At 47.2% G+C, this 26,442-nt stretch overlaps 1 protein-coding gene across 1 annotated transcript; it reads left to right on the forward strand.

Annotated features, from left to right (window-relative positions):
- The first annotated feature begins 1,616 nt into the window (after window positions 1–1,616).
- Window positions 1,617–6,157, forward strand: Ypel4 (yippee like 4). The gene is made up of 5 exons (XM_032903603.1): window positions 1,617–1,831; window positions 4,104–4,428; window positions 4,590–4,633; window positions 4,933–5,041; window positions 5,216–6,157. Exons 2-5 carry the CDS (start codon window positions 4,288–4,290, stop codon window positions 5,303–5,305), a joined length of 384 nt encoding a protein of 127 aa, XP_032759494.1. The 5' UTR covers window positions 1,617–1,831; window positions 4,104–4,287; the 3' UTR covers window positions 5,306–6,157.
- The last annotated feature ends 20,285 nt before the right edge of the window (window positions 6,158–26,442 follow it).

A 26,442-nucleotide genomic window follows, 5' to 3' on the forward strand; every position in this document is an offset into this window, starting at 1 on the left:
CTCTTCTCACTTTCAGGCCTCGAGTGCTAACCCTCGGAACACACGCACCACACCGTGTCTTCAGAGTTTACCTAAACTCCAGACTTGATCCTGACTGAATATTCAGAATTTCCTTTCTTTTTACCCGACCAACAGGATCTCTACCTGTTTTCCCAGCCTTTGTTTTCACCCCTCACGTGTGAGAAGAGAGATAGATGGAAAACTACTCTCCAGAAGTCTGTGTTTCACAGTTTTCATTTTCTGAAAATTATCCTATGAAATAAAAAAGGAGTTGAAAATGTTCTAGGTCAGATGAATTTTACCTGGAAGCTGATTAAAATAAAATAGCAAAGGAAAATGTAATCCTTCCATATGACAAATATTTGGCATCCTGTCTGCTGAAATACCAAAAACATAATAGAAATATTCTCTGAGCCTAAGAGTCATACCTTGAGAAGATGGCTTCTATCTGTATTGGTTTGGAGTTTCTTTTTATTCATCCCTCTTCTTACCAGGACGTACTGGCTGGCCTGGAATTTGCAGCCCTGCCCACCTCATTGTCCCATGTAGAGAATGCTGTTGGGAGACAACACTAACCCATTAAAAAAAAAAAAAAAATCCAATTGAAATGCTAACCTAAAAAGTTAACTAAAAAGAGAGGAAACAAAATAAAATTCCGTTACTCTTTTCTTAGTGCCCATCATATGCCAGGCATTTCTTTGGAAATTTACATGCTATCCACACAGTCACCTCTCCATGAGTTACATGTACTAGCTTCCCTGGTCAGAAGAGGAACTGTATGGCACAGAAGGATTAGTCACTTGCCCAAGGTTCCTGGTGAATAATTGGCAGAACTAAGATTTCAACTCCAGCGTCTTGGATATCAAAGCCAGACACTCGGCCCCTATCTGAAGATGCAAGAAAGCTACTATTTGGCAGATATCTTCAGCATGATGGGCTCTGCACTAGACACTGCAGCCTCGGGATGTAGAGCGAAGTTTGCCTGAGGACCTGCCTCTGAAAGTTTCCAGCTCTGTTAAGAACCTCATGTCACATAGGTGTCTCCATTCACAGCACAGACCATTTGGATGGAGGTGAGAAAGGGTTCCTGGGTTTAAGATGTCACGTTTGACCTATGTGGCCATTAGAATGAGACATTAGAGCTTCCAATTATTCAGTACTGAACACATTTGAGAGCCTGGTTTGTCATCCATGACAATTAATATATCCTTCTTTACCCTGCATCAGAGCTGATGTCAGAGTTGAAGTGGAAATGTATCATGTTGAGTGCGTGTGTACTTCCTGGCTCTCTCTAGATCCTCCTCTCACTTCGCCATCCTTGCTCCCTCCCTGCCACCCTCACTCCATCCCTGCCCTTCCTCGGCTTCTGTTTCCTTGGTCACCCAGCCTTGCTCCTCAACAACCTATTTCTCCTTTTCCTTACCACCAACTTTGACACCCCTAAGCCAGCCATCCCTCTGCCCCCACTCCCTAACATCACTCCTCTAGCCTGGTCCCTTGATGCCTGCCCCCTCCCTCCCTCCCAACCCGCCTCCTGTGTCTCCCAGCCCTGCTCTGACGTGGGAGGTGAGGGGGGTGGGGGGTTGGATGACTCACAGTGTTATGATGCAGTTCCACAACACACAGCCACATTTACCCACAGACCGAGGTACAGAGCAAAAGGCAACCTCTGCCCCCAGCAGCTGTCCAGCCTGCAGTCCCAGACCTCAGCCCCCCAACTACCCTCCCCCAACCCCATCCCCTTCCCAATTGAAGGAGCCAACAGAGAAGAGAGAAGAGTGAACAGAGAGATTGAGAGAGATAGACGGAGATCTCTGGAGCAAACCTCAAGGTGAGGGGGCAGCCCTTCTCCAAATCAATTTTCCCCCTTGGCAAATTACCTCTTCCCGCTGCGTGTTGCTTTCTCTCCTTTGCAGAAGCATTATTCATCCACCCTTTGTCCTCCCTTCCCCCTCCCCGCTGCCTCCGCTCCTCTCTCAGCTCCTCCATCCTTCCCTAAGCTCTGACGATTCTCTCGCACTTATTTCCCGGCAACTTTGGCTGCAGCATCAGACATCACTGTTTATTGTTTTTGCTGCTGGTGCAGACCCCCAAAGCCCGCCCTGGGAGCTGGCTGCCCTGCTAATTATTCGGACCATACCATACTGAAAATGCCTGGCCCAGGGGGAGGCAAAACCTCAACGCAATTGAATACATCCGTTGTGAGCACAGGTCCCCCTCCCCTTTTTATTTCCTGAGAGGCACTGGATTCGCACCTGGTCCCACCTGTCTCTGCCTTGTCACTTCGGCTCTCAGTTGCCAGTCTTCCCGGGCGCAAACCCTGTGCTCCCCCCACCTCCCACAGTCCAGCCCCATCTCAGCTTCAGGGACTTGTCCTCTTCCCAGCACTCACCTATGTTTTTGTTTTGTTTTCTGACCCCAGTAATTTGCCTGATTTGCTTCACCCCATGACGAGAGATGGCAGAGATGGGAGAAGAAATTACCCCAACTCTCCTTTTTATTATTATTTTTTTTACCCTTTGCAGCTTTTCCTCTGCTGGATAGAGAAGCGGGGGACAGGGAGGGAGGCGTGACAGTGACGGAAGGACAGGACTGGGGAAGAAGATAGTGGGAGGGGGGCAAACCTGGCATCTCCTAGTCCCTTGAAGTAGGTGTTTCAAGGGGAACTGAAGGCAAACTTAAAGATCAAGGAAGTGATGCTGAACTGTAGCAAGGAGGGCCAGAATACAATGTCACCCTGAATTCAGCCCAAGGTGTCTTCCTGGGACGCAGACAACAGTAGAGGACCAGAAACTGAAGATGGTCTCACTCAGGGGGTTTTGTAGAGACTGCACCAGCAGCCCTCGGAGACAATAGAAGAATCGGGTGCTTATGGCCACCACAGAGGACAGGGGAACAGTCTGTCTTGGCAACTGAAGCTGTACTGCCGCCTCTGCTTGGTGGTCCAGCATCACGAGAGCACTTAGCGGGCATCTCTGAAGGAGACACAGGCCACCCCACCTACAGCTGCAGAATACTCCACTAGAGAGGCAGAGGCACGTCACCTGCTTATCGGAGTTAGCAGAAGACACCTCCCTCCTTATCCTCTGCCTGCAGTACCTCAGCCACTTTAGGACTGGAGTGTGAGCAGATCCCAGCGTCTCAAGATTCTTAATCAGATCCCTGCAATTATTTCATTTGCTGCTGTCCTGGCACTGGCCTGTGCTCTAGCTCCTGGGAGGAGAGATATTTTCTGCCTTGTGCCCCAAAGCCCAGCTTTTAAAAATAAGGAGTCCCCTTCACCCTGCTGTCTCCTCTTAAGGTTGCTGCACTCAGCCCACAGCCCAGGAGTCTGGCCTCTGATGTGCTGCCTATTTTCCATGGGTCTAGCTGTCAGACTTGCTGGTGGAAAGATAATTCTTCTCCTAGGGCTAGGTGCCTGTCTTTAACTTAGAGCTAAGGCAACAGTAAGTAATGACACCAGAGAACCAGAAGCTAGGGAGACAGCAAGTGCTCCCTCTAGCCCGGGAACTGTGTAAGGTCTGCAATACCCAAGAAGCTACCAAGTTCTATAGAGTTCCAGGGTGCAGGATTCAACCCCAGGGGAGTGCTGAAACAGTGTGTGTACCCATTTCCCTGTTCCTCTTTCCTTCCTTCCCCAAATGTGGGCCAATTGTACTGGCAAACGGAGGCCTTGAGACAGAAAAAACAAAAAAGCTAAACAAGCAAGCGAACAAACCCAACTTCCAGGAAGACCTGGCTCTTAAAAGGTTCCAATCTCGTGTTTGGGTGCAGTTCCTCACAGAACTGGACACAAGGTGGGCCTCTGCAGGTGAAGTTGCTCCCAAGGCAGGGTCTGTGCCAGCAGGCTGCTCTCAATGGAAAATGCTAGAGGCTGCTACCGTCTCTGGAGAGAGAAAGGTACCAAATCCCTGGCCATGGCACAAGACGCCTGGAACCGCTGCCAGAACAGAATGGGACTCTAGGGGACGGAAAGTGCAACGCGAGGCTGAGGGCTGGTGGTGGTGGGGAAGGTAGAGATGAGCTGAGCCCGTCTTCTCTAGCCATTCAGAAACGGCTCCCTGTGAGGTCCTACCTTGTGATACACCTTCTTCTCTTGCCAGGTGATTTCCATTTCTATCTGGTTCTCGTCTGGGGGGGCCCTGGCAGGGCAGCCCCCCCACACTTCTACCGTCCTGAAACACGGCTCTAGCCAATCTGCTCCGCTGCTTTACCTGCGACCGTCTCTGTGGGGGCTGCACCGCACCAGCCCCTCCAGCCCGCCAGGGCATCGTCCTCCAACCCGTCATGCCCAGCTGTGACCCTGGCCCGGCCCCTGCATGTTTACCCACCAAGACTTTCCGCAGCTACCTGCCCCGCTGCCACCGCACATACAGTTGCGTCCACTGTCGAGCACACTTGGCCAAACATGATGAGCTTATTTCCAAGGTAACGCTGAAGTGAGGGGCTGCCACTCCCCCAGTCTTTTACTCCAAGCTTGCCAAGAGAGAGGCAAATGAGAGCATCTGAGGTCTCCAGTCACTCCAGCTGGGGTTTAGGCAGTGGGGCTAAGGGATACCCAGTGGTCACTGTCTGTCCTGTTTCCACAGTCTTTCCAAGGAAGCCATGGCCGGGCCTACCTGTTTAACTCCGTGTGAGTCCACCTCTTTCTTTGTGTGTGTGTGTGTTTATGTGTGTGTACTTTTATTTCAACAGCTTTCCTCTTTGCAAAATGGGGGTGAGCCTTCAAAAGGACCAGGCACTCCTGGTTCCTCTATAAAGTGGTTAAGAAAAGCAGTTTAGTTTTGTGGGGTGAAAGAAGGCTCAAGCACTAATTCTAAAGGGGTGGACTGCTGAAGGCAGGTTCCTCAGGTAGAGATCCTTTTGGGTTGGTTGGGGGCTGGACTGACAGAGCAACCCTACTGTGTGCTGGGTCCTTGTTTCCCGAGACAGGGTCAACGTGGGTTGTGGGCCAGCTGAACAGCGCCTCCTGCTCACAGGACTCCACTCGGTAGCTGACATTTTTTGTGAAAGCTGCAAGACTACACTGGGCTGGAAATATGTAAGTATTTGAAGACTCCTAGACAGTCCCTGTGGCCCTCCAAAGCCAGTGTCCACATACCAGGCCTTTGCATAGTCCACAGAGGGAGCTTGGAATTGGGTTGGCCTAAGTGTCGGTAGAGGGGAGACACTCTTTCCCTTGGTCATTACTTTACTCCCTTCCCCCAACCCCCAGGAACAAGCTTTTGAGACCAGCCAGAAATACAAAGAAGGGAAGTACATCATTGAGATGTCACACATGGTGAAGGACAACGGCTGGGACTGAGGGGCTCAGCAGTCTGTGACCCTCCTCCGCATGCCCCACCCTCCTCATACCAGTCCCCGGCCCTGCTGAGCAGTCCACACCAGCATGAGTACTGCCCACCCCTGGGGAAACTCGGTTCCAAGTGACCACCTCCTCCCTCCCCCGTCACAGCAGTACCAGGTTCTTTGGAACAGGAGCCTGGGATACCCCAGGGGTGGTTAAGGCTCAGGAGTGGGTAGCAGTCAGGGAAATACAGAACAGGGGAAGGAGATAATTGTGGCACCAGAAACCAAGTGATGGCAGGGCATGAACTCAGGCAGATAGGACTACGAATTACCAAATGTTGGTCAGCCTTTTTTGAATGAATAGGACAAACATTGGTGGTGGGGCTAGACTACAGAAGAGCAAAGATGGAGTGAAATTTTGGTCTCAGATATCAGGGCCCCAGAGTCTGAGGGTAGTTTATCCACCCCCATTCATGGTGAAAAAGGACCAGGGATGGGGCCAATAGAAGGAAAAACACAAACCCTAGACCCTGGGAATCAGTTACAGGGGTTTCCATTTCACTCCACTGTTTACCTTGGCACTAAAGAGGCACTTTCAAATATCTAATCTTTGCCATTGGGTGGGGTGGGAAAAGCTGCTCCGAGAACAGCCCCTACCCCCAGCTGGCCGTTGCCAGAGAGAGCAGTCTTTACAGGCGTTCCCCAAGGCTCAGCCACTGCTCCCTGGGACCCAGTCCTCTGGAGGAGGCGGATCATCAGCGCTGAGGGGACCAGTCTTTCCTGTGACTGCCACCAGCGAACGAAATTTTTGTATGATACATAAAGTGTTTGGGTCTATTTTTAATAAAAAGGGGAAAAGCAACTGTGAGGTGGCTGTCCTGGCTTTCCTTCCGTAGGTATGGACCTTGTACTGTCCACTGTATGCACACCAGCAAGGGCCCCCTCTTTTAAACCAATAGGAGGCAGCAGTTGCTCTGTCTGTGGCAAGACCCTCCACCTGTTTCACAAGCGGTAAGCATCCAGGTGAACCAAGAGGTATGGGTTTTCGTGAGCTTGTCCAAAGGGAAGATCTAATGTTTTCAGTCCCCCGGACCTCTACCCAGTGAGGCTTTTACTTGGACTCAAGATGAGCAGCTGGTGTAGACTTATCCCACAGTTTGGTGTTTTCTTGTGTATCCATGATTTTTTTTTGGGGGGGGGGGGGGTGGTCCTAAAATGTCTTAATTCGTGGATACCATGGAGGCCAAACTGAAAATCAATGGGCTGAGATGCTGCTGACAGTTGATCTAAAGTGGGATGTAACTCAAAAGTTACAGCATCAACACAAAAGTGACGTAAGAAACATGGTTGGGGTGCACTGATGTGAATTGGAGTGGCTCAATTTATGGTAAAAATCATAAGTTACATTCTCATTTCTAGATCAACTCATGGGCATTGCAAATATTTGTAGGTATGTATTATTTGCCAGACGTTGTACTGAACTCCAGGGATGTCTGGTGAGCAAACCAGCCATGGCCAGCCGTTTTAGAGCTCTAAATCTAATGGCCAGGAAGACGCTAATTGATCCCAACAGAAGATAACAAGGGCTCTAGTACAGTCCAGCTTCCTAGATTTGAGGAGTCAGGGATGGCTTCACAAAAGAGAGGCCATGTTGGAAAGATGGGCTGGGAAAGGCCAAGATGAAGGAAATTCAGACAGAACTGTGGGATGTGGCACAAGCTGGGCTAATTTGAGGAAATTACGTTTTTCTGAAGCTGGAATAGAAGTGCAAGAGGATGAGACATGAGATTAAAATGGGAGAAACAGGAAGGAAGAGCTACAAACCTTAGAGGATTGTGATTTCATCCCACATACACTGGGAAAGCACGGGCAAACTACTGTTATTCTGAGTCTTATGTAGCCTAAGCTGGCCTTCTAACTTGCTGGATGACTTTGATTTCCTTTTTTTTTCGGAGCTGGGGACTGAACCCAGGGCCTTGTGCTTGCTAGGCAAGTGCTCTACCACTGAGCTAAATCCCCAACCCCTTCCTTTTTTTTTTTCTAAAAGGAATTATTTATTTTATGTATATATATACTACACTGTAGATATCTACAGACACACCAGAAGAGGGGATCAGGTCCCATTACAGATGGCTGTGAGCCACCATGTGGTTGCTGGGAATTGAACTCAGGACCTCTGGAAGAGCAGTCAGTGCTCTTAACCATTGAGCCATCTCTCCAGCCTCAACTTTCTAATCCTCCTACCTCCACCTTCCAAGTGCTGAGACTATAGGCATGCTCTACCGTATCTGGCCAGTTGGATCTCTTGTGTTAGGAATCAAGTCGGTACTTTCATGCAGGCTGTACAAGCACTCTATCGACTGACCCCCATCCTCACCCCAAAACTTAAGAAAAGTAGAATGACATTATTAAATGACTATTTTGTGTTAGATATAAAGCCCTGGGGAGAGAGGGTTTGCCAGTCTCACTACATAGCTTTGGCTTGCCTGAAACCTCCTATACAGATCATGCTAGTCTTACCTCCCTCCTGAGTACTGCGATTAAAGGTGTGGAGATTCAGATAACTTTATTAGGTTGAAGTAGTGGATTTAGATCTATCTGTAGTATCTCAAATGCTGTTAATATCGGAATGGAGACTGTAGACAAGACAAAGAACCAGCAGACACAGAAGGGCCAAGCCAGAAGCATGAATGCTGGGGCCAAAGGAGGAGTGTCTGACCCACTATATTGATACCAGTATCTTCTTTCCTTAGATTCTAGTAGGTACCCAATTCCATCCTTTGGCCCCACTTCCTGCATCAGAGCAAGTTTAAAAATCTACTAGAGAGCAGCCCTGTGAAAGACAGAAAAGTCAATGGTATGGTTGTGGAGCATGAGAAGACTCTGGTCACCGCTTAAGAGATTAATCTTTTAAGATCATAAATAGTGCTGTCCAAATTTTGGGTGACCAGGCAGGTCTGCCTTCAAAATCCATCCTGATGAAGTGAGTGATCAGGAAGGGGTTGTGCTGGAAATGAAAACTGTGAGTGAAGAGACCTCCTTCCTACACGGAAGATGCAGGGACGAGCAATAGAGGACAGGAGGGTCACTGAAGTCCCTTTGCCTAGGTGCCTGTCCATTCTTGCTGTCCTTTTTCCTTTCCTGTGCACCTCCTCATTCCCAGAGGCCTCACAAAATTTCCCCAAACTCTACAAACTGTCCACCCCAAGCCTCATCCGAAAACTCAGACCTTCATTTAAGGAGCTGCCCCTGGGGTTTTATTCTGAAAAGCTGAAGACCAGATGATACCCTCCTATAACCAGCAGGTGGCATCAAAACCATTCACCTCCTCAGTTCAAATCTCTCTGGACAGGTCTACAAAAACATGAGTGCCTTCCTGTTGGGCTTAGAGCAGAGCTGTTCACTTAGGAGCTTTACAGCACAAGCCAAATAGCTTCTCACCTAACGAATGGCTTCATATATCCAAACTCCCACCAGGGTCGCTGACTGGTCCTCGGATGGGAGAAAACAGTGACGCTGAGGAGGCTGCCGGCACTGGGTAGTACTACAAGGCCGATGCCCTTTTAACATTGCACTGCTCGGTACACGTGTAGACAGTAGCACAATGTGAAAAGAGCTCCGGCCAGCAGCAAAGGCATGCCGGCCCGCCTCCTCACCCTTTCTCCCAGTCCCTGACCAAACTCAGCTCACAGCCTTCCTCTCATCCTCATTTCCTTCCCAGCAAAGATGCCCTTTTCCTTGAGGGGTGGTGGTGCAGAGCCACAAGGAGTCTCAGCATTTGACGCTTCTCAAAGGAAATAACTGTTAAAAAGTCCAGGTGGTAATAGGTGAGACTGCATTCTGCCTGCAACCTTTACTCATCTCCAGCCTAAAGCTAACTCATAATTTTTAATAAAAGAAACCTTGGAGGTCCCAAGTGACCCTCCAGGACCAGAGTAATGGAAGATGACTACAGGTGCTTAGGCAGGAGAAAGAAGCTCCCAGATCTGGAGGTGCAAGCAAACAAAACCCCATTCTGTTTCCTTTCTGATGTCTTCCAAATACTCTATGGATGTGGTATTAAGGAAAATGGTCAGTGATTTAGCTCTTGAATTAAGGATAAGCTCTCAATGATAGTGGGATTAGAAGCCTCGTTTCCTGTTGTAGAGTCTTCACACTCATTTCTGTGACCCCAGTCTATCATCCTTAATTTCATTCAGGACAATAGAGACTGATGAAATTTCAAAGCCAGATGCACTTGGAATGCAAAGGCTCAGAGCCCTCTGGAGTCACACACCAGCTAAACATACTGACCAGAAGCCAGTTACAGCTCTGACCAAAGGGACAGACACTGCAAGGAAATGCCTCCCTGTGGAGACCCATTCAGACCGTGGAGTAGCCTCAGGGAGACCCTCCCCTCAAATTGCAACAAGCAGAAAAAAAAACAAAAAACAAAAAAAAAAACGGAAGGACAGAGTTCCATTTGGGAGTTCTTCCTCTGGGCTTTCCCCTCCAGCCTCCTCCCACCGCCTCAGGAAGCAGGAGAGCGTCTTTCCCGCCTTCCCAGGCAGTTTGTTCTTGTAATCAGCAAACACTGGGCCCTGCCCCACAGTTTGCACAGTTCTAATGGACAGAAACCAAGGCCTGGCTTGGATCAGTCGCCAGGCCTCTCTGCTCCTGGAGTTGGGCAAGCCAGTTGGGAACAGGACCAGACCAACATGGGGCAGAGGGACAAAGACAAGACTACCCAGTGAGCTTCACAGTAGCCAAAGAAGATTCTTCATCAAGAAGTTCCCAGATCTTTCCTTAGGGAGTGAAGGGATACGCAGAAGGGACACTGAGTCCCTTGGAGCTCCCGTGCCCAACTCATTCCTGAGGGGAGATCAGCAATTCAACAGCCAGCAGGACCCCTCCCCCACCTTGGGCCTAGGAGCCATCCCCCAGCTCCTTCCAGAAGCCGGTGTAGAAACAGAGGAGGAAATGGGGGAGGGGAGGCCCTGGCTCAAGTTCTCTCCACTCCCCCTCCTCATTGGCCACCATCTTCCGGCCCCAGCCCGCCAGAGCAGCAGGAATGGGGCCCAGCCTGTGGAAAGGAGAGAAAGGGCAGGTGGGGGGTTAGCTAGAGCAGCAGGGGCAAGGGGCTGGCTCCAACTGTCTCCTCCTGCAATCCCCCCCACCTCCTCCCGCAACCATGGCGACGGGAGGAGGAGAGCAGGAGGGTCCTGAAAGCCCTGTTCTGTGAATGGGATGAGAGGGGCAGCTGGGAAGTGTGGGGTGAGGGGCACTCTCCCTCGACACCCAACTGTGCCCCCACCACACCTCGAGGCTGGACCACACGCGCTCACACGCACACGTACAAACTCTCAGCCATACTTGCTGCACAACTCACCCCACAGTCGACACTCACCCCAACTGGAGGGAGGAGGCATGGCCCCCCACGTCCTCGCACCCCACCGCTACTAGCTAAAGCCAGCCTCACACCCCTACAAGCAAGTGGAGCTCACCTCACAAGTTCTGGACGTGACGAATTCCCTGCAATGCTCTATCTGCTCTTGGAACACACCCTCCAAGTCCCCTGTGTCCCCACACCCTCCCAAGCCCAGAGACAGGCAGATGGCTCAGCCTCAGAGCCCCCCACCCATTCCCACCACGCCCCCCATTGGAAAATGACAGTGAAGCTACCTCAGAAAGACATGCCTGGTGCTCCCCAGTTAGTGTTTCGAAAGGAAAAATATAGAAGATGCCTACGAGTGAAGGGGGAGGGCAGAAGAGAGGAAAAGGCCAGAGCACCCCCTCCCCTCGCCAAGAGAAGAAAACCGAAAAGCGCCGAGCTCCCAATACCTACACATCGCTCTTCTTAGGTTCCTCTGCCCGCCACCTCCTTCTTCCCGGGCTCTTTCTCTGCCTTTCCCTCCCTTTTGGCTCTCTTTTCTGGCCTCGCTCCCCTTCTCACGCCCTCTCGTATCCCGCCAGCCTCTCTTCCCCCGCCAGGCTCCAGTCCTCGCCCGCTGCCCCTCTACCCTCCGGCCAAGACCGAGGCTCCGGAATAGGCTGGCTGTGGCGCTCTGCTCTTCTACAGATCTCGCTTTTCCCCCCGCGCCCCCTTTCTCCTTCCACACTCCCTGCCGTCCATCTTGAATACTTGGGATTCTTGAATGGAGTGAGCAGGATCCGCTCCCCCAGGCTCTCATTGGCTGTGTGTTAACCCTTTTGAAACGAGATCCTCCCTCCCATTGGCTGCCAGGCTCCCCTCTTCTCCCCCAACCCCCATCCTCTCCGCCTCTCGACAGCCCTCGAGGTCAGGGCGCTCCCGGCGCCCCCTCCCCTGGCCTCTCGCCTCCTGTTCCCTACACTTACCCTGTTTCAGGATGCCCCTCTTCCAGCTCCTTTCCATCCTCCCCATCACCACACCACACACACACACACACACACACACACACACACACACACACACACACACACACACACACACACACACACACACGACCCCAGGTGAGGGCAAATGCAATTCCCGCCAAATATAACTTGCAGCTAGGCTGTTCCCAGATGCCCCTGGCTCTGGACTTGGAGACCTCTGAAAGATGCACCGGGTCAATTTCCTGCCTATCTTCAATACTCCCTCTCTGTTTTCTCAGCGTTTTAGCCTCACCCAAAGCAGTGCGGGAGCCTCCTGAATACGTGCGCCCCTTGGGCTGGGCAGGAAACTGGCAACTCCAGAAAGAAGAGGTGGGGCTGTTCAGAAGAGCTAATCCAGAGAGCCGCAGGGCAAGCCTGACCTGATCAGGAATGCGCAGCATCTGAAGCCCTGTTCAGTCACAAACATCCCTCTGAACCAGCCTTGCCCCCACCCCCCATCACCGCCACCTCTGCCTAGTCCAGGCTGACTTTCTTGCACTGGTTAGGGTCTTTGAGCTGGAGGATCCTAAAGTCTCAAGAGGAAGGGGTGGGGTGGGGTATATCAGGTATATAAGGTAGCTTATATTTACATCTATATCTGCTTGTAACAAGCATGCAGCGGTCATGTTCCTTCCATAGGCCTCAGTCTCCTCAATTCCAAAACAGCTGCCATGTGAAATTTTTGGGGTAAAAACGGAAATGATTCTATCTAAGTGTGTCATCCAAGATGGTAGCCACCAGACACACAAAGCTGTTAAGCACTTGAAATCTGGCTAGAGTAAAGGAACTGGCTTTCAAATTTAGTTTAAATTGGATCACTATATGTTAATTGTATATTAATTTTATTGCGTTTCTTTATGACTTTGTTGTTTATTTTGTGTGCTTTTTGTTTTGTTTTGAGACAGCGTCACAACCTTGAATTTGCTATAAAACTGAGACTGTCCCTTTTCATACAATGGCTACTTTGAATAGATATTCTTTATCCTGATGAATGACAGAATATTCTTGGATGTTTGTCTCTTTGTTGTGTGTGTATTTGTGTAAAGTTTGGGGGTTTTCTTGAGACAAGGTCTTGCTAGGTGGTACAAATCCAACCCAAGTTTGCAGCAGTCAGGCCTCTTCGATAAGCCTCCCCCCAACAGTGTGATTACCACCCAACACGTGCCACCACACTCTGCCCTCCCCCTTTAGTAAAGACAATCCTTTATTCCATCAAAAGCTGTGCAGATCCACATCAGACATCACCAGGGGCATCAATGCATAGGGAAGGAAATTCAACATCCTTGTCCAGAACTCATTCTGTATAGATGCTATTTTTTTTTTTTTCCCGGAGCTGGGGACCGAACCCAGGGCCTTGCGCTTGCTAGGCAAGCGCTCTACCACTAAGCCAAATCCCCAACCCTGCTATCTTTTTTTTTAATTGTGCTATTTAATATGCAATGTGTGTGGGGGACATGCATGGTGGTCAGAAGACAACTGAGATCAGTTTTGTCCTTCCACCGTGTAGGACCTTATTGCTTTTACAAGGATAAAACCAAGATGTTGCTGAGCTTGGTTGAAACAAGCCTGTAGCCTCAGTATTTAGGAGACAAAGAACTGATGATCAGGAATTTAAGATCACTGTTGGCTACGTATTGAATTAGAGGCCAGCCTAGACCATATGAGAATCTTTTTTTCAACAGCCAAAATTAAGATATTGTTAGGGATGGAGATAGAGTGTGCTACTTGACTAAGGGCACAGGCAATATGGATATTTATTTATTCATGCCTTAATATGCACCAATAAAACCAGTACATAGCTTAATACACACACACACACACACACACACACACACACATTATTACATTTATTCAATGTGTATTTTAACCAAGGCTATATGGGAGCTGGTGTAATAGTTAATCACAGTGGCTGATATCTAAGGATGGTCAGTTGTGGGATGATCCAATAGGTTTCTTTAACCAGCATATGGGATCCCTGTGTTCCAGGGTAGCTAGAGTTACAAGAAAACAGGCAGAAGCTGAGTATGGTGGTACATGGCTGCAATCCTAGGACTTCAGAGGCTGAGACAGATGAATTGGCAAACTTGAGACCAATCTGGACTACATAGCAAGATTATTAAAGAAAGAGGATGAAGAAGAAGAGGGAGGGAGGAAGGAAACAGAACAGCACCGGCTTCCTGAATCAGTGTTAGTGAAAGACCTTACTATCTCCTACCATGAGGAAAAACTGCTGAGGGAATGAAAGAATGACTGGATTTATTCATTCCTGGGCTTATTCAGAAATACAAGACACTGGGACTTGTGGAGAAATGGGAATGCATGGTGTACCGTATTCGCATAGATGTAAGCTCAGAATACACATACAGGACTCTAACACAGCTCAGAGGGCACTCGTAAAGAAGAGGGCTGAACTTGTAGAATATTTGTTCAATCTCTGCTTCTAGCAGGTTCTGCAGGGATAACATGCTTGTATGTCAGAAGTTAAAGAGATACCTAGGAAGTGGCTCTGTCTTCAACATCCCTTTACTCCTGGGCTGAGATTGCTAGACGCCTTCTTTGGTGAGAAAAAGCTTCAGAGAAGAGAAGACTTGGAAAGCAATTCTAAAGAAATGCCTGGAAGCAGTACCTGAGACTTGACCACCCAATGGGATCCAGACAAGATTATGGTTGAGGAGAGCCAGAGCACCCCAAGAAAAAGAAAAAGGAACAGCATAGAAGCTGAGAGGTAGGGATGTGGTGATAGGTACTCTTTATTGTTTGGGGAGGCCTCAAAACCCCAATGTGTACTGAGAAAAACAGGAAGAGTGGAAAAGCAAGCTAGGGCAGACTCTAGAGTTCCTGTAGCCACTGCTCAGCTGCAAAGACCTCATTTTTCTTGAAGGTTCCCTCCCCTTTCCCTTACTGCCTTCGTCTAGCTGGTCTATCCTTAGCTCTCGGCTGTGTTTGCCTTGGTCTGAAAGTCCTCTGTTCACCAAGACTTCTCCCTGCAGACAGAGCAGACTCTCCTTCCCCATTAGAGGACTGATTCTCTCGGCTCTGCCCATGTATAATCATATGGGTGAAGTGTTTCCTTTTCCATTCACAGCCTTCCAAAGCCCTGCTTGACCCCATCTCTTCTCAGGTAAGAGAGCAGAACAGCTTCTCAGGAAAGAGCAGACTCACTGAAGCAGGCTGTCCGTAAGAGCCTCTTCAGTTTCCCCTCATCCCTCAGTAAGGTGGCTTTTTATCTTCACTGTCTGGCTTCTTTCGTGTGCTTTCACATCTGGCAACCGACAGTATGGAAGACTCTGGATGGCCTCAAACACGTTGTTGGCTACTAGGTGTGCAAAGCAGAGAAGTACACAGGAGGCACATCAAAAGGGACAGGTTCAAACAGACATGAGACTCTTCGTTCTGAAGTGCATTCCTTTCTCTGAGGTCTTCATGCTGACCTTGCTTCAGCAATTGCCCTAATGACTATCTCCGATGCCTTTCCCTAAGCTAGGGGAAAGGTCAGCAAGGAACGTTCAGAGACCTACTCCTGCATCTGCCTATCTTTGTGTGCATAAAGCTCACCAGAACACAACTGCTCCTTAGTGAATATACTCCCTTTGCTATTTTCTGCAACCAAGCTGAGTGATTGCAGCTGAAAACATGGCTGGCAAAAGCCTGGCACGTTTACTACCTAGCGCTTTACAATAAAAAGCTTGCCAAATGCCTCGCTTCTGAGAAGTTTTAGACTTTGTTCATTTTAGAAAAATGTAAGATGGGCAACTGAGAAGGACCTGGAAAGGGGCTGGGACATCATCCCAGCACCCCGAAGTCGAGGCAGGAGTACTGTTCATCTTGAGTTTGAAGCCAGCCAGGACTACATAATGAGTTACAGGCTAGCCTGAGCTACACCATGATAAGATCCTGCCTGAAACAACAAACATGAAAGAGAATGAAAAAAGGGATAGAATGGGAGAAGAGCAAACGGAAAAGAGGAAAAGGGAGTCCAAGTAGGCAATCGAGATGCCTAACAGTGACGTTGGGAGGGACACAATCCACTCTGCATCTCAGCCTCCGTGGACCAATCCATGTCTTCTCTCAGTCTGTTCCAAAACACTGAGCAGTACTAGCTCCGCTCTAGCTCTTCTTTTCATTCTTCTGTTCTGTTCTTTTATTTCAAATTAATGCATAACAAGTTTGTATACAGTATGTGAGTCAATCACAAGTTTACAATGTATCAACGATCAAGTCAGGATAATGAACGGGAACCTCTCCTTTTTTTTCTAGTTTTTTTTTTTTCAGAAGTTATACAAATTGCTACGACTTTTCCTCTTGGGTAAGTGACTCAGTGTCCATCACTCATATATCCTCTGCTTTCTCTGCACCGTACCACCACCCCTCCCCCCGGAATTTCTATCACCCAGTAATCACAGCAACGCACTTCTACTTTGAGACCCAATTTTTCAGTTTCCACATATGTATTTCACACGCATCCAGAGAACGTACAGCATCTGTTTCAGTAGTTCTGGCATGATTCATTTACCGACCCACTTTTAAGTTCTTTTTTAAATTCTGTGTATGTGGGGAGTGGATAAGAAAACATGGGTGTGAGTGTACTTGGAAACCAGAGGCATCAGATCCCCTGCAGCTGAAATTACAAGTGGACGTAAGCTACCAGATGTGAATGTTGGGAACTGAATGCAGGTCTTCTGCAAGAGCAGCATTCACTTTTAAGCACTGAGCCATCCATCTCTCCAGCTCTACTCACTCACAAAAATTATTATCATACTTTTTATACCAGGTGTGGTGGTACTTGTCTTTAATTCCAGCCCTTGGGAGGCAGATCTCTGAGAGCTCAAGGCCAGCCTGGCCTACAGAGTGAGTTCCAGGACAGCCAGATATATAGAGAGACCTTGTCTCAATTTTTTTTATTACATGTGATTATTTATGTGTATCTGTTTATGTGTACATATATGTTATGGGGCTCTCGTGGAGGTCAGAGGACAAAATTTGGAAGCTCTTTCCTTTCTTGTGGGTCTGAGGAATTGAACTCAGGTCTCCAGGCTTGGTAGCCAGCATCTCGACCGGCTGAGCCATTTCACCAGCCATACGTGACTGTTTTTAAATTCTTGTAGTCTGTTTTTTCTGGTCCCACTCCCACTGAAATAGTTCCACTAAAGCATTCTTTACTTCCCAAGGCCTCCTTGTTATTGATCCACTAGCCTCAGGTCTCATCATTTGTCATTGTTGACTACTTGTGTCGTTTTTAAAATTTATTTATTTTTATTGTGCATTGGTGTTTGAGGGTGTCAGGCTCCCTAGAACTGGAGTTGCAGACAGTTGTGAGCTGCCATGCGGCTGCTGGGAATTGAACTCAAAACCTCTGGAAGAGCAGTCAGTGTTCTTAACCACTGAGCCATCTCTCCGGCTCAACTGCATGTGTCTTGGAATGTCCGTGATATCTGGGAAACGAGTCCCGCTGGACTGTTTCTCTCTCCAGTGGTTGCTTAACTCCCTTTCTATAGCTCCCTCTTTCCTCTCTCACTCTCGCAGCATACAGAGTCTGCAAGAATTTATTTTGTTATTTTTTGTTTATTTTTCAAGACAGGGTTTTCCTGTCTAGCTTTGGCTGTCCTGGAACTTACTCTGTAGACCAGGCTGGCCTGGAGCTCACAGAGATCCACTTGCTTCTGTCCCAGTGCTGGAATTAAAGGCGTGAGCTGCCACCACTTGGCATTGCAAGAATTTATCGTTAGCCCTTTTTTTCCATGCACACTTCCACTGGACCCGATCATCGTGTGCCTAACTTTGGCAGTCACATTTCTGTGCTTGTCTGCTTTGCTTTGTCTTGTTCTCTGAGACAAGGTCTTGGATGTTCCTCAGCCTGGTCTTGCACTCAGCCTCTCGGTTGCTTGTGTCAGAGCTGTGTGGAACCATGCTCAGCTCTCTAGTCACTTCTGTAACGACAGTTGCAAACATATAACTTCTGAGCTGAAAGTTCAGATTTCTAACAGAAGACAACGATTCCTTAGACAGATGTCGTACCTGCCAAACAAGCCCAATTTGTTTAACATCAAACCCATGTCTTTCTACACTCCTGCCTCTGCCTATCCCTCTGGGCTCTTTTCCCATCTGCTGTTTAATTGTTGCGATTCCCAAGGGAACTGCTCTTGACTCTTCTGTCTTTAGTGACGATTTTTATCCATTCTTCGTTTCAACAGTCATTGCCAAATCTGTATCTCTGCATGTGTTTCCAGCTGTCTTCTTACATTCCCAAACAGATGTGCGAGATGAGCAGCTGCTGATTTTGCTTGACTCGATTCCACCCCGCCTCTGGCAACTGCATTTTACTTCTGTTTTCCAGAGATACCTTACTATTTACTTTCAGTCACCATGATTCCTATGAGACTGACCCCACCTGCCCATTCAAGGGCAGTTACACCACTGAAATGTACTCCCTGCTTACTGCTAGGTACCAAGTTAGTCCAACTCTGAATGTCTTAGAATAACACACATTTCTTTTCCCTCGCTGTTTTTGTGGCTCAGGAATCTGGGTGAGACTTAGCCGAGTCCTCTGATTATGTTTCTCGTGAAGCTACAATGTGTCCTTCATGGCTGGGGTTTCAGGGAGGATGGGTCTGTTTCCCTGCTTACTTTCATTAGTTTTGAGATTCAGTTCCATTCCTCCAGTGCCAATGGACTGAGAGCCTCTGTTTCACAGCGTTATCAGCTTAAGTTCTTTGCAATGTGGGACTCTGCAGCGTACTAGCTTGAATCAGTCAAGCCAACAAGAAAGAGACCCTGCTGGCAAGATGAAAGTCACAAGCTTCAGGAACATAGTCGTGGAAGCGGCAACGCCTCAACATCCGACAACTTATTGGAAATCAGTCACTCTGTTAAAATAATAATAACAAAAATAATAATAGGGAGAGGGAGAGAGAGAGAGAGAGAGAGAGAGAGAGAGAGAGAGAGAGAGAGAGAAGAAATTAGTTATTTAAGAGGAGGGAACTACACAAGAGCCTGGATACCAGGATACAGCAGCATTTCGAGTTATTCCAAAGGCCGTCAACCACACCAGACTTAGCTAATTGATTGATTCAAGGATGAGTAACCAATCAGAGTCAATCATAGTTTTTTGGCTTGAATGCTTTGACTTGAACCTTTGAAAAAGCCATATTGCTAGGATTGGCAAGCTAGTGGAAGAAGGCAAACTTGAAATGGCCAACGGTCATAGCTCCTGTCGTGTATGGGAAAGCCTAATGTGACAAGGCAGTAAACAGAGTCAGAGGCAAGTGATGGAGAGTGAGCATGCCAAAACCACGGTCCTCAGCTAAATCGCTCAGCTTTGGGACAAGGTCTCATATAGCCCAGAGAGGCCTCAAACTTGCTGTGTAGCAAAGGATGATTCCCAACACTCACGTGGGGGTTCACAACCCTCTGTAACTCCAGTTCCAAAGGATCCCGTGCTGTCTTCTGGTTTCCAAAGGCACCAAGCATGTGTTTGGTGCACATACATATGTGCAAGCAAAATACTCACATGTAAAATAAAAGCAATAAATGTAATATTTAAGAAGAAAAAAAAACTGTCTCAAAGAAAAAAATATAAAAAGGTTACTTAGCTTGAAGTCCAAGATTGAGCTTCCCTATTAGTTTGGCCTCTAGTGAGGGACCCCTTGGGTGCATCAGAACACAATGGATCCCACCATGTTAGGAGAGTGTTTGAGAGGAAGTGCTCACGCAGAGAGACTAAAAGCCAGAGGGATATAGAGGCAAGGTTTCTCTGTGTAGCCATGGCTGTCCTGGAACTTGCTCTGTAGCCAAGGCTGCCAAGTACTGGGATTAAAGGTGTGCACCACCAACACCGCCATGGCCACTGCCACCGCCACCGCCTCCACTGCTGCCACCACAGGCTAAGCTTGTTCTTTATAGCAACTTACTCTCGAAAGAACTGATGCAGTGACTCACTGCACACGACCAATATGAATCTTGTTAATTTATTGGTGACAAGGTCTTGCAATGTACTACAGGTTGGCCTGAAATTCACAATGCTCCTCCAACCTCAGGCTCCCCAAGTGTTGAGATTGCAGGCATGAGCTGCCACGCCTGGCTGGCCAGGCCAGTTTTAATTTTTTCCAGAGTGATATTCTCAGTCACCTAACTACCTTCCTCTAAAATGCCAACCATTTTCTCCAAGTCTGGTTTTTTTTGTTTTTTGTTTTTTTGATTTGTCTATTTGTCTGAAACAGGGTCTTGAGTAGCCGAAGTTGGCCTATGATTCACTATGTAGTTAAGGCTAGCCTTGAATTCCTGATCTTCCTGCTTTCCCTTCCAAGTTCTCTCTTGAACTCTCCTGGTTGATGCAATTATAAGACAGGGATAGTGCATCTAATCATTAAGGCCTTGTTTGTTTTGTAATCTAATCTATTTTTGTGTATGAGACAAGGTCTTATCATGTACCACAGCTGGCCTCAAATCCACTCTTAGCTTAACTTGGTCTCAAACTTGTAATCTTCCTACCTCTAGATATATACCCTAGACACACATTGAGATTTCAGATGTGTGCTACAACTCTGGGCTATTTACTAAACACTCATAAGAATAAATGATATCGGGCTGGGGATTTAGCTCAGTGGTAGAGCGCTTACCTAGGAAGCGAAGGCCCTGGGTTGGGTCCCCAGCTCAAAAAAAGAACAAAAAAAAAAAAAAAAGAATAAATGATATCAAAGAAGTGAAATGTGGGGGTTGGGGATTTAGCTCAGTGGTAGAGCGCTTGCCTAGGAAGCGCAAGGCCCTGGGTTCGGTCCCCAGCTCCTGAAAAAAAAAAAAAAAAAAAAAAAAAAAAAAAGAAGTGAAATGTGGTCTGAATTAGGTTCACAAAGGGCTTCCAAGTTCTGGAATAGCACTTGTTTACAATGAAGTTCTGGGTTCAGACCCCAGCACTAAAAAAAGCATTTTTAAAAAAGATGTATGTATGTATGTATGTATGTATGTATGTATGTATGTATTTAATGTATATGAGTACACTGTAGTGTGTACTTCAGACACACCAGAAGAGGGCATGGGATCCCATTACAGATGGTTGTGAGCCACCATGTGGTTGCTGGGAATTAAACTCAGTACCTCTGGAAGAGCAGCCAGTGCTCTTAACCTCTCAGCCATCTCTCCAGTCCCCTAGGAAAAAAACATTTTTAAATAATCTTAGTAGTGGAAAAAGAAAAGACTCAAGTACTTGTGAGTGTGCTACTGAGTGGATAAAAAAGGTTCTGCAGTGTAGGAAGGGTTCTGTGCTGGGGGAAGACAAGAAAACATATCGAGGAATGGGGTTTGTACTTGATACACAAGCAGAAACAGTTAAGTGTGCAGAAAGGGTTTTTTTCCTCTCTGCGTTTTGTTTTAAGCAATATGAATCCAAGTGGCACTTGGAAGGTGCCAGACTTTATGCTAAGACAATATAGAGCTAAGGACAATGAGAAAAGATGTGTATGCGTTCAGGGAGGTTTTCAAAGTCATTTCAGCATCAGCACCAGAGTAAATTTCTCTCATATGGCCCACTCCTGACCTCACTTTGGGATGCTCTTGGAAATCAGCCTTCTTCCACAAAGTAGAGTTTCATAGCTAAGGGGTTGGAGTTGCAAGGAGGGAAGGCTGGTTGAGACAGAAGAGTCTGAGGTTTGATTCTAATGCTGGAGCCTGGAGCCAGCCGAGAGAGAAGCGATGTGCCCATACGAGTGTGGGACATTGGAAGCGTCCTTGCTCCATTGGCTCTGCTGGGCACTATCTGCTTAGTCACTGGCCTGGTGCCTCTAAGGTTTGTATCTGGTCTCTCCTGACGGGGCTAATACAGCTTTGCAATCTTAAACTGCAATAGAGGAGAGGTGATGTAGAAGAGGTCCCCATGGGGCTTCCAAGCACAAATGCTGAGCCACAGATCCTTCTGCTAGCTCTTCCAACCTGAGCTAGTGCGTTGGGGACGGAGTTGGAACCCTGCTGTGAATGACATTTCTAATCTTGCTTGTACACAGATCTTGGAAAAATTATACCTTAAATGCTTTATTTTTATGTTTGACTGTGGTAAAAATCAACTTGAGGCCACAGGATTGTTGCGATGTTATGCGTGTACACGTAAAGACTAGTTGAAAGGGAGTTTGGCATTGGAGGTGGGGAGGGAGAGTCCAATATGAGTTCTCTTTGTGGTGGGGGAGAGGGGCAGAAGCCTAGGGGTTGAGCTTGGACATGCCCACATGTATGGTTTTGGAGAGAATCGAATATTGAAGTAAAATGGTTTTTTTGTTTGTTTGTTTGTTTGTTTGTTTGCTTTGTGGAACAGATCTGTGGTCACTCAATGAAAAACAGAGTAGATGGGGAAGGGAGCTGTGGGGCCTGCCTGTCCCTTCAGAATGATGGATGAAGCTAATTCAAGGCTTGGAATTAGTGATGAGAAGCTCAGTGGGAAATGGATGTACCCTTCTTACTCAAGAGGCCTTCCTCAGGAGCTAGGATACTCAAGAGGCTTTCCTCAGGAGCTAGGATGTAAAATTTACCCCTTTCAAGACAGCAGCATGTATGTGCTCATGTGCTTTTTGTACAAGAATGTGAATGTGAACATCTACATGGTTTGTGACTCTTCTGTCTCATGGATGTGTGTGTGTGTGTGTGTGTGTGTGTGTGTGTGTGTGTGTGTGTGTATGTGTTTTAGTTAGGGTTTGTATTGCTGTGAGGAGGCACCATGACCAAGACAACTCTTAGAAGGACAACATTTAATTGGGGCTGGCTTACAGGTTCAGACCATTATCTTCAAGGCAGGAAGCATGGTCCAGGTGGGACTGAGAGTTCTACATCTCATTCAGAAGGCAAACAGGAGAAGACTGGCATCCTCAAGCAGCTGTGAGGAAGCTACCTCAAAGCCCACCCCCACAGTGACACACTTCCTCCAACAAGGCCACACCTCCTAAAAGTGCTGCTCTCTGGGCCAAGCTTATTCAATCCTCTGCGGCATATGTGTTAAATCTCTAGTCAAGGCAAAGGCTAGAGTGAGGAATCACTGAAGTAGCAGGTTTTCTTTTTTTTTAATTCTTTTTTTCGGAGCTGGGGACCGAACCCAGGGCCTTGCGCTTCCTAGGCAAGCGCTCTACCAACCTCAGTAGCAGGCTTTCTTATGTGACATTTAAAGAGACTCTTGAGAAGTCCATCCATCTCAGTGCTGCAGGAGGCAGCCCCAGCCCATTCTGAAAGCACTGGGCCAGTGGACCAGTCAGCGTTCTACTTGCATTTGTGGTGGTTACACCCAAGGCCCCTTTGTAGAAAATAGGGACTCTCATACGTTCTCAGCAGTTCTTCCTAAGATTCAAAACCATGCCAAGCTTCTGGGTGAGTCTTTAACCAAGGCTTAGGAGAAGAAATAGCTGTCAGTACCTTCTAAAATAATAAAACCACCACGGACGAAAACGAATCTTGTCTATCAAGCACGAGCTGTGGAATTAGACACTGGAGGTTACTCTTCACTCCACCATCTGTCAGCTGAGACACTTTGAATAAGTGCATTCTATTAATAAAGCTTCATTTTTTTATTTATAAATAGGAGATATTAATGCCCGGTGCTACTTATATATTATGTAAATTTTAATGGTCCAAATTTGAAATACTGAAAAATCTCCCACAATTATAAAAAAATCATCATGGGATTATGTAATTTCAAAATTGCTGGCTGAGGAGGTTGTAACCTATACTCACAATCATTGCTAGCGGCAGAACCACTTAAGGTAGCCACAGTAAGTAACTGCCGTCCACACTCGTGTGAAACGGGGCTGTTGTTTAAGTACATCATAACTTTTGACAGTGACATTAGTGATGATGTGATGTGATGTTAACATCCAGAGTAATCATTGAATCTTCATCCTGGATTGATGTTATCTCGGTTCATGAAGCCAAGGTGTTAGTGCCAAAACACAAAACAAAATCAATAACTTTGTAATGGAAATTAGAGATGTTCATTTTCGAAATCTATGAAAAACCCCAAATAAAGTCAGAGAGGTAGGTCAGCAGTTAAGGGCGCTGCCTGCTCCATCAGTGCTGAGACTAAAGGCGTAGGCTGCTGCATCTGGCCCAGGCCTTTGGTTTTGTTTGTTTAGTTCTTTGGTTACTGCGTTGTTCGTTTGTTTTTGTTTTTCTAGTCTATTGATTGGTTAGTTGTTTGCTTGTGGTTTTGTTTTGTTTTGAGAAAAGGTCCAGGGTATGCTGGAACTTGCTATGTAGCTGAGGTTATATCCTTGAACTCCCAGTCGTCTTGCCTTTCCCTCCCAAAGATGGGAATCACTCGTATGCCACCACACCGTGCTGAGAGGATACTTACTAAGGGGATGGGCTCTCATGATCACGGAGGCCGAGAAGTTCCATGGCAGGACGTTAATAGGCTGGTCAGTCAGGGAGATCCGTGATACAGCACAGTCCGAGTTCAAAGGTCTCAGAGCCAAGGAAGCTTGTGGTGTAACTCTCAGAGGCCAAAGGTCTGAGAACTGGAAACTGTTAGTGAAAGTACTGGACTCTAAAAGCCAGAAAAATCTAGTGCTCTAAGGTCCAAAAATAGAACTGTGTCCCAGCTCTAGAAAAAGGAGTGAACACTGATTCACTTCCTTTACCCTAAATGTTTAAAACTTTTTATTTTATATTTAAGTGTGCAGGTGTTTTTAAAATCGTCATTCCACTACCTATTCAGTAAGCGTGTACGTGTACAGGCGTGTGTGCGCCGTGACGTGAGTGTGAGACTCAGGGACAGCTTGCTGACACTGCTTTTCTCCTTCCACTTTGTGGGTCTGGAGGATTGAACATAGGTCATCCTCAGGTTGGGTAGCCGGTGCCCAGGGTGTGGGTGTAATTTTGTCGGCACGTGTGTATGTGCACCGCTTGCATGCTGAGTGCCCACAGAGGGCAAAAGAGAGTATCAGACCCCCAGAACTGGACCCAAAGACAATGTGAACCATCCTGTGGGTGCTGGGAGTCAAACCCTGCAAGAGCTCCTAGCCCCTCCCTTCACCATTTTGCTCCATCAGTGCCTGAAGCCAGCTAGATAGACTGCCCCCATCTATACCAAGAGTACGGCTTTCACACTGGCCCATTGTATCCACATGCTGGTGTTCACTGACACATTCTCAAACACATTCCCAAAGATAATGGCAAAAACTCATCAAGCTGGCTTCTGAAATTAAATAACATTGGTTTACCTTGTGTTGGGTAGTTACTGACTCCACTACGACTAAGCTATAGCTTAGGAGAAGACCCTGAACATTGGTGGACCCCAGGACGGTTGGGGCACAGAGGTCTGGAGCCTTCCAGAGCCTCAACAGGACCTGAGGGTATTGTTACCGAAACAGCAGTCGAGCTGGTGAGAGCTATAAACTTTGCCAGGGTTGGTTATTTATTGTTGTCTGGCAATGGAATGCCAACGTTCTGTGTTTGTGTTTTAGACAAGCACTCTGTTACTGAGCCATATCTTTGTCCAGGAATCAGAGTTTAAATCCATATCGGGCAACATAAGATTGTGGGTCACTGTTGGTTTCAGCCGCACCCGTGGAACTATCAGAACTAGGGGCTGGGGAGAAGGCTCAGTGGTTAAGAGCACTCACTAACGGCTCTTCCAGAGGATGCAGGCGTGATTTCAAGCACCCACAGGGTAGCACACACTTTCTGTGACTCCGGTTCTGTGATCACCATGTCCAAATTAATTAGAGCAAGCAATTAATTAAAACAAGCTTTTTATTCGAGCACACGGGCTGCTACTCCCTAAGGCAGGGTTTGAGAGGTCAGTATTGGATATGAAGAAGACAAGACATTTATAGCTTAGGGGTAGGGAATTTCCAAATGGGGATTTGGCAAGCAAAATAAACAGGGGTTACAGGAGCAAAACGTAAGCATAACAAGTTAGTTATAATGACTTCCAGAAACAAAACCATGATTACAAGGAGGTGGTAGCAACAGGTAGTCATGACAAGGTAGCCAATAACAACCCTTTTGGAACAAAGATAGGGTTTGCAAAATGATTATTAGTTTTTTGAAACAAAGACATGATCACCATTACTGCAACAGGCAGCACAGAGCTGTAGTTATGGTTACAGTGGGGCACGGCCCCATCCGTGAAACACAGTTTAATCGTAAACAGGAATGAACCTAGTTTATCTTTACTATACGACGGTTTTTAAGCCTAAGATGGAGGGAGGCCGGTTCTTTCTGTGGTCACCAGGCAGGCATGTGGTACACAGACATAACATGCATGAAGGAAAAACACCCATACAAAGTAAAACAAACAAACAAACACCAGAACTACACGGAGAAGATTGTCATGGCCCCATACAAAAACTTTATGCAAATTCCTGAGGTCTTTTTTTTTTTTTTTTTTCATATTTGAAAGAAGGAAAATAGTCTGGACCAACCAAAATTCAAGGGTAATGTCCACGTGGCTATGCAAGACAAAGCTTCAATAGCGCCACCATGTGGCAGAAATGCTAATTGTACAGAAACCACAACCCACTGATCTTAGAATCTCACACAGGTGCTTAGTTGGGGGACAGGATTCTGGGTATAGGTTTGCTGACTTACGAGACCCTGTTTGCCCAAAAGTAGGGCGTCGGGGTGGATATTTTAGGAATATGTGTCTTTCTCTGCAATCCTCTGTCTTCTTCTAAAGATGCATGTGTTGTAGGATCTGGGATTAAGGATGTCACAAAGTCAGTGCAAGAAGAAAATTCAATGCAATTGTCCTTCCACCGCATGTAACCAATTTGTTCCTAGTATTATGATGTCGACAAAATGTTTTTA

The sequence above is a fragment of the Rattus rattus genome, chromosome 5 (genome assembly GCF_011064425.1).
Source record: "Rattus rattus isolate New Zealand chromosome 5, Rrattus_CSIRO_v1, whole genome shotgun sequence".
NCBI classification, from domain to species: Eukaryota; Metazoa; Chordata; class Mammalia; order Rodentia; family Muridae; genus Rattus; species Rattus rattus.

Bases quoted from the DNA above. Each gene is read 5' to 3' on its own strand.
- Ypel4 (XM_032903603.1), top strand. From the start codon at position 4,288: ATGCCCAGCTGTGACCCTGGCCCGGCCCCTGCATGTTTACCCACCAAG. The intron at 4,429-4,589 runs GTAACGCTGAAG...CTGTTTCCACAG, and splicing joins ATGATGAGCTTATTTCCAAG to TCTTTCCAAGGAAGCCATGG. The intron at 4,634-4,932 runs GTGAGTCCACCT...TTCCCGAGACAG, and splicing joins GCCTACCTGTTTAACTCCGT to GGTCAACGTGGGTTGTGGGC.